This window comes from Triticum urartu, chromosome 2A (genome assembly GCF_056163025.1).
Source record: "Triticum urartu cultivar PI428250 chromosome 2A, HENAU_Tu73, whole genome shotgun sequence".
Classification (NCBI taxonomy): domain Eukaryota; kingdom Viridiplantae; phylum Streptophyta; class Magnoliopsida; order Poales; family Poaceae; genus Triticum; species Triticum urartu.
Window position 1 is genome coordinate 736,180,066 of NC_141874.1, and position 8,091 is coordinate 736,188,156.

General features: G+C 50.0%; 2 protein-coding genes across 2 annotated transcripts; one reads left to right on the forward strand and one right to left on the reverse strand.

The window, feature by feature from the left end:
* The first annotated feature begins 532 nt into the window (after positions 1-532).
* On the forward strand, positions 533-2,270 carry LOC147987397 (Galactose oxidase/kelch repeat superfamily protein). The gene has a single exon (XM_087545296.1). The coding sequence runs from the start codon at positions 668-670 to the stop codon at positions 1,913-1,915; it is 1,248 nt and encodes a 415-aa protein (XP_087401422.1). The 5' UTR covers positions 533-667; the 3' UTR covers positions 1,916-2,270.
* Positions 2,271-5,276: 3,006 nt separating this feature from the next.
* On the reverse strand, positions 5,277-8,091 carry LOC147987398 (phosphatidylinositol 4-kinase gamma 6-like). The gene is made up of 2 exons (XM_087545295.1): positions 7,883-8,091; positions 5,277-7,665 (listed from the first exon to the last, which is right to left on the reverse strand). Exon 2 carries the CDS (start codon positions 7,553-7,555, stop codon positions 5,657-5,659), a length of 1,899 nt encoding a protein of 632 aa, XP_087401421.1. The 5' UTR covers positions 7,556-7,665; positions 7,883-8,091; the 3' UTR covers positions 5,277-5,656.

Genomic DNA, 8,091 nt, shown 5'->3' on the forward strand with positions numbered 1-8,091 from the left:
CCGGCCAGCCCTCCCACGCATGGAACCGGATCCTCTAACATTGAGAAGAAATGTTAGAGAAGCTACAATACTCTAACTTTTCTTCTTTCTATTCATATGATTATGATTAAAATGATTTAAATTAATTTGCAAATTGATGATCTACCGTGTACATTTATAGGAATTACATGCAAACAAACTGATGGTGAAATAAAATTAAATTTAAATTATTTATATCTACAATAAATATCAACACTAAACAACCTACTAACTATCTACTAACAGTCCCTAACTTTCCTTCTTCATTTTACACTAGGCTAACATGGTAGCACCGTGACAATCCTTTTCAATGTTACAGGGTCCGGTTCCCCCACGCACCGGTCTCAGGTTTATCGAGGTCGTTCATTTCCCGGCCGGTCGGTTTGCCCAGCCAGGCGACGGCGACCAACCACACCCCGTTCCGTTCCAAACGCGCCGAAAACGTAACGGAATCCGCTGCCCCGCTCCCCTCCGTTCCGTTCCGTCACCCCCGGCGTCGTGCTCCCCCGTTTCGCCGCGGGTGGGGCCCGCCGGCCCGTCGACTCCGTCCAAAAAGAGAGAGAGAGGGGAGAGCCCAGCGACCCCAGCGGAATTCGAGATTTCTCCCCCCACCCCCCCGGCCGGATCCCCGCCCCCTCCGATCCCGGCGATGGACGTCAACATGCGCGAGCTGGCGGCGCGGCTGACCGCGGCGGCGTCGGCGGGGGCGCGCGCGGCGGCGGCGGCCGCCCGCCCCACCAGCCCGTCGCGCCCCCGCACCCGGCCGCGGGGCCTCGACGAGGAGACCTGCTCCGCGACGCCCGCCCCCTCGGCCGCCGCGGCCCCGCCCGCCGACGTGCCCATGGACGCCGACGTCTGGGCGGCGCTCCCGGACGACCTGCTCCTCGAGGTGCTGGCCCGGGTCCCGCCCTTCCTCCTCCCGCGCCTCCGCGCCGTCTCCCGCCGCTGGGCCGCCGCGGTCCCGCGCGACCCGGCCTTCCTCGCCGCGCACGCCGCCGCGCCCTCCCACGGGCCCTGCGTGCTCGCCTTCGCGCGGGGCGGACCCGCCCCCGCCCACTGCGCCGCGCTCAGCCTGCCCCTCCGCGCGCGCTACCGGCTGCCCCTCGCCTTCCTCCCCGCCTGGGACCTCTGGCTCGTCGGCTCCTCGGGCGGCCTCGTCTGCTTCTCCGGCTTCGACGCCTCCTCCGTCTTCCGCACCCTCGTCTGCAACCCGCTCACGCAGGCCTGGCGGGTGCTCCCGGAGATGCATCACAACCAGCAGCGCCAGCTCGTGCTCGCCGTCGACCGGAAGCTCGGCTCCTTCAAGGTCATCGCCACCAGCGATGTCTACGGGGAGACGCTCCCCACCGAGGTCTACGACTCCAAGGCGGACAGATGGTCAGTGCACCAGATGATGCCCGCCGAGAACCTCTGCTCCTCCAAGATGGCCTTCTGCGACTCCCGGCTGTACCTGGAGACGCTCTCGCCGCTCGGGCTGATGATGTACAGAGTGGATGCGGGCAAATGGGAGCATATACCAGCGAAATTCCCACGGTCGCTGCTCGATGGGTATCTCGTCGCTGGAGCTCGCAAAAGGCTCTTCTTAGTGGGGAGGATCGGGCTTTACAGCACGCTGCAGAGTATGAGGATCTGGGAGCTGGATCATGGCAGGACTGTATGGGTGGAAATCAGCAGGATGCCTCCCAAGTACTTCAGGGCTCTGTTGAGGCTCTCTGCTGAAAGATTTGAGTGCTTTGGGCAGGACAACCTCATCTGTTTCACGTCGTGGAACCAGGGCAGAGGTCTCCTATACGATGTCGACAAGAAGGCTTGGTCGTGGATTGCTGGCTGTGCAAGCCAATTGTGCAATACCCAGTTCTGCTTTTATGAGCCAAGATTTGACACATCGATCTATTGATGGTTGAGCTGCATTGTGAAGATTTCAGCTCAGATGCTTTTAGGTTTGGAGTTCGGCATCCAGATGCCTGTTTGATGTTCTATTGGATCATTCCTGTTAGCTGTATCAATTGGCAAGTGCTAGGTGAATAGTGTCTTCTTTGAGTCAATAATTTACAACATTTCTAGTACTTGACTTGAGCCACCAATTTTCTCAAGTCATGCCATCAGAGATCCTTCACTACTTCAGCAGTTAGAAGTATCGTTACAAATACAACTGGAGGTCTGTCTGTTCCCATTCCCATTTTTTAGCAAACAGTGACTTGTAAGTGGTTCCATTTCCATATCTGAAATGAAAAGGATCTTGTGCTGTTTTATCCGAATAGTGTTTGATTTGTATTTTCTTTTAAGTTAAAAACACGAGTTCACTTGATCTGTGATGGGAGTTAACCATACGAGTGAGCATATGATACCTGAATGGTTTCATTGGAATATCAACAATATGGTGTATCGACATAGAAAACTGTCTAGTCCTTCTCAGCTTTGATATGCATACCTGTAACAGAATGAGGCAACATGTTTTTGTTTTGTATTAACTCCGTCCTAAATTACTTGTCTCACACTTGTTTAGATACGGATGTATCTAACACTAAAACGTGCCTAGATACATCTGTATCTAGACAAATCTAAGACAAGTAATTCGGGACAGAGGGAGTATGCATGGTGAATTGAGTCCTTCTGAATAGATACGATGGACTTCATTTAAGCTCAGTGTGGTTTAGTTGTTTGCCAGTGATTCCACGATGGCATTATAAAGAGCGTCCTTAATTAGCTATACATTTTACAAAATGTTTGCAATTTTTCTGCACCAACAAATCAACCCCTGAAAGTGAATGTTCCACTGACACATAAAGATTACAGCTTTCAGGTTTCATCTACTCCAAAGCCCAAAGAACATTTTCTAACTTGTGTGACATTAATATTCCACTGACATATATAGATTATAGCTTCCAGGTTCCTAGGATCATCTACTCCAATGCCCATCTACTCCAAAGCCCAAAGAACATTTTCTAACTTGTGTGACATTAATATTCCACTGGCATATAAAGATTATAGCTTCCAGGTTCCTAGGATCATCTACTCCAATGCCCAAAGCACATTTTCCAATTTCCGTAGCATTAGCTGAAATTGCTTCTACAGTTTGCTGTGCAAAACAATACTCCCTCTGTAAAGAAATATAAGAGCGTTTAGATCAAAACGCTCGTATATTTCTTTACAGAGGGAGTATAATATAAACATGATGCATTATCAGTTCTAAAAAAAATTCAAGTATATGAGTGCTGAATGCCTGCCCTGGAATCCAAGACACTTTACCTGTACTACTTAAGCACTCTCTTAAGCTGTTACTTTTTGTGAGAGTAACATGGCCAATGAAATGGAAATAATGTCCTCTAGAAGACAAAATTGTTCTGGCATGACCTTTGTCAATCTTTTATGTTATTGCTTCATGTGCTGGACGATATATGTTCCACTTAGTGAGATGTTGAATTGAAGGTTTTCAATAATACTGTCTACGAAAATACATTTGGTTGCTGGCTTGCTGCTTTTAGATGGTGAATTGAGTCCTCCTGAATAGATACGATGACTTCATTTAAGCTCAGTGTGGTTTAGTTGTTTGCCAGTGATTCCACAAAGGCATTATAAAGAGCGTCCTTAATTAGCTATACATTTTACAAAATGTTTGCAATTTTTCTGCACCAACAAATCAACCCTTGAAAGTGAATGTCCCACTGACACCTAAAGGTTACAGCTTTCAGGTTTCATCTACTCCAAAGCCCAAAACACATTTTCTAAGTTGTGTAGCTTTAACATATACAGGTTATGGCTTTCAGGTTCCTAGGATCACGTACTCCATGCCCAAAGCACATTTTCCAATTTCCGTAGCATTAACTGAAATTGCTTCTGCAGTTTGCTATGCAAAACAATATAATACAAACGTGATGCATTATCAGTTCTTGAAAAAAAATCAAGTATATGAGTTCTGAATGCCTGCCCTGGGATCCAGACACTTTACCACTACTTAAGCACTCTCTTAAGCTGTTATTTGCTTTGAGAGTAACATGGCCAAAGAGATAAAGTATTCTAAGAGACAAAATTGTTCTGGGATGACCTTTGTCAATCTTTTGTATTATTGCTTGTGTTCTGGATGATAAGTGTTCTTCTTAGTGAGATGCTGATTGAAGGCTTTCAATAATACTGGCTACTAAAATACATTTGGTTGCTAGCTTGCTGCTTTGCGATGCCGAATGAAGACAAAGTTATGCTGTAAATAATTGCATCTGGAAAGATAAGACATGTTATGTAAGTGCAGATCTGCGTTTCCATTTCATTTGCTAAAAATGTAAACCAGCTACCTGGTTGCTTTAAACTAACTTCTCGGAGTTTGGTAGCTAGCTCTCATGTAAGATTGTAATGCTGGTGCCAGTGTGTGGACGAGATTATTATTTAGTCCAATGCTGCATATGTGCTGGCACATATTCCATCTACCTGGTTTAGGCTAATTTTTTTGTTATTTAAGGAAACAGCAAACTCTTCTGATCTTCCCAGCTAGTAGACATCAGTCAAGCTGTTGATTGACAAATAGAGTTGCTAAGTTGTACCGCTATGCATGTTGGCACTGTGCTTGAGGGCTGGTTGATAGTGCTATGTCTGTAACATGTAACAGGTCAGCCATCATGATTGCACGACTGCTGATATTCAATTCGTTGCAAGATCTACTTTATGTTCCCTCTTATTTGCTTCGATTGCAACTTATCAAGAATGAGCAGTATCCATGGTCAACAGCCAGGTGGTTGTTTTTTTTAATTTATTTGTTGGTGATTGTTTGTTTATTTTACTGGTTATAAAATATTCTTGTTAGCCTGATCATATGTTGTTAATCAGTAACTGGCTTCAGAACTGGTTATGTCAAATGCTCAAATTAATCTTGGGGCAGATAGTATGAACAACTAGTAATTGTATCATTATATTAGGGGCATCCATGACTATCTGCTGCAGGTTATCTATCTCTGTTCTTTATCTTCTATTTAAATCCATCAAAAGGGAGCACTGTACAGTCCGGCCTTGGCAACTGAAATTAGCTTGGGTGCTGCTGTCAGCCCTATTATTGCCAACAGAAGGCATAATGCACCTGTGATTAAGATATGCCGCTCTCTGTCTGCAATTATGCAAGGTAACAGCAGCAAGAAAAAGAGCTCATTTCTTATTTCTTACATTTTTCAACTGATCTTTGCGAGTTGACAAACAACTTGCCAATTCCAAAAGACAACACCAGGTGATTTGAACGCGAAGAAATTTGTATATCAGAACCATTGCAAGACAGATTTCATCCAAGATGTTCAACACCAGGTAAGCATTTTACATCAGAGTTTCATATTTACACTGCTCACAGCACAACACAAAGAATGTTCAGCAACAGCCAACGAATAGCACTCTTGGTGTGTAGCATCTAACACAATATACACAAGCTGCCAAGCATTTATTATGCAAAACTCTGTTTTAATTAACATTAACTGTAAACGTGCGTAGTGGTTCTCCACACCCATCACCAGCCTTTGGTCTCATCTACCTGATGAACATAACTTGAGGCAGTTACACTGCAACATCGGCCGAAGTAGTAGTAGATATGATCTTTGCTGCACTAGCTCCAAAAGCAACACGGGCAACAATACATTATTTCTTCTCTGCTGCTCTATGGACCTAGCTAAAATTTGCAGGAGGTGCCCAGCCGTTGCTTCATCCGCTGCCCCGCGGCCGCCTTGCATTCCTCCAGCGCTTCTTTCAGCAGCTCCTGGAACTTCTTGACGAAGATGTGCCACTCCTCTGCACTCATGTCCGACAACCTGACAAAGCACAAGCTCGATGGGAGCTGCTCGTCCGCGCTCCTGTTCGGGGCGTGCATGCTGCTGTTTGAACTAGTTTTTGAACTGGTGGTTCTGTGAAGACTGGGCGTATTGAACTCAGCAGATGAGAACCGATCAGATGAGTGCATGGAAGGCTCCTTTCGATCTTCTTCATCATCACCGTCCTCGTTCATGCTCTCCACGAGCTTTGTCAGAGGGTTTCTGAAGCTGCCCTTCAAGCCCGAGCAATTGAATCTTGGCGATCGAATCACATCACTGTACCCTCCTAACACATCCATCGAGAACTGGAAATCCATGTCCTCTCCTTGTTCAACACTAGGGGAGAACGGTTCCCATTCGTCTACTTTCCTCCTGGCTTCCATGCACACAAGCTCCAGTTTGCTGGGTTCCTCCTCCATTCCTCTGAATTCCCTGGTCATCATCTCACCTATCTCTGCCAAGCAAAGCCCGAAAGCAGCAGCCTCCTTGAGGAAGATTGTGCATAGAATAAGCACTCGGAGGCAAGCCTCGCGTATCATGGGCAGTTCTCCGCGCAGCATTGCAGCATCCCTCATTGGATCAAGTTTGCTAATGTACTCGAGCTCTTCCTCGGAGAACGGAATTGACGCCTGTGCCCAGTGTATCCACTCGAAATAAGGGTCCTCCAAGTTCTCCGGCAAGCACAAACCATGATCAATTGGGAAGAGCTCTGTCTGGCAACCAAAGCGGCCGGTGCCTCCATCAAGCTTCCTCACCAGGACATTACCACCATGCCTGTCAGTGTTGAAAATCCTGATGTCTAATATGCCGATCCTGTGAACGGCAGCAACCGGGAAGCTTGAAGTGCCGTGGTCACTGGCATCGAAGTCATGAGCGATGAACTGCTGAAATGAAGCAATCTTACTGGTGACCTGCGGCTTATGGTCATGAGCCGGAGTGCCGCCATTCATCGGACGGTTGATATTGAAAACTGAGTGTGTTATCTTCACCAGAGCCGTTGCGGGAACATTTGCGAAATTCTCATGGTCCAACAGGTACGCCGCGACCTCCCTGAACCCTGTCTCCCCTACCCGGACGGACTTCTTCAGTCCCGGCTGGCCAAGCGCTCTCCCGGTGAACCCTTTTGGGTTGTTCGGGGCGAAGGGCTCCTCATCTGTGGGCTTGACAATGGCGACTCTGTCGCCCTCATCATTCCTGAAGTAGTAGGAGCCGCCAAGGCCACTGTCAATGGGGACCGGATCCAGCCCGCTCATTATGCCGGTGGCCACGTCGTCGACGAGGCGCCTCACGCTGCCGCTCGACGACCCGAGTATCTCCACCAGGCCGCTGCAGTCCTTCTGCTCGAAGTCCTCGGAGACCGGGCAGAGGCACGGGGTGGAGCAGCTGCGGTGGATGCTGTTGCGGGTGAGCAGCAGCGGCGAGTCGTGGCGGACGGAGGAGAGGTCGTTCTCCAGGACGCGGTCGCCGAAGGTGAGCGAGGTGCCGCCGGTGGGCACGTTGAGGGCCAGCTGCAGCCGGCGCTTGACGGTGTGCGCGTTGTCGCCGCGGTCCAGGTCCATGCCCAGCACGCACCCGGACTCCGTCTGCACGAACACCCGCCGCCTCCCTGCCGGAGGCGGCGAAGGCGACGGCCGCGGCGCCTGGCGGCGGTGGTGCTGAGTGGCCGCCGCCTCATCCCGGCGCGCCCCGGCGCCGAAGAGGCGCCGGAGGAGCAGCGCCGGCACCTGGCTCTTGAGCGTGCCCTCCAGGTTGGGGGACATGGCGGCCGCTCCCGCTCCCTTTCCTCCTCCGCTTGGTGCGCCCGCCGCGCGCCGACGCCGTCAGGGAGAGCAGGGGAAGGCGTGCTCTCGTTGCTATCATCGGATCACGCCTGCCGGCCAACAACCAAAAAAAATCAAAATTTTACACTCCAATCTATGCGCCAAACACTTCACAATTTCCGCGCACTGAATCTCGCCGCGAACTCGGCATCGCATCAACCAGATTGGATTTGGTCGAGCATGGAAAAACAGAAGAAAAGAAGCGGACGAAATCAGATGCAGCGAAGGAGAGGGCGGGAATTGATTGTCAGTCAGCCAAGGTCTCACCATGGAGGAGGGGGCGGCGCGCTGGAGGACGGTGAGGGGATCGGCCGGCGGCGAGGGCGCCGGCCGGGGCGGCGAGGTAGCAAGCTAGCGGCGGAGCAGATCCGCAGTCGTGGTCATGCCGTCCCTCCCTTGCTTGGCCTCTTGTTGCTACTGCGCCCGCATAATCACCAACCCGCTGCCCGCCCTCGAGTATTCCTCTGGGTCTTTTC

Coding starts and splice junctions, on each gene's coding strand:
- LOC147987397 (XM_087545296.1), top strand. CDS start 668: ATGGACGTCAACATGCGCGAGCTGGCGGCGCGGCTGACCGCGGCGGCG.
- LOC147987398 (XM_087545295.1), bottom strand. CDS start 7,555: ATGTCCCCCAACCTGGAGGGCACGCTCAAGAGCCAGGTGCCGGCGCTG.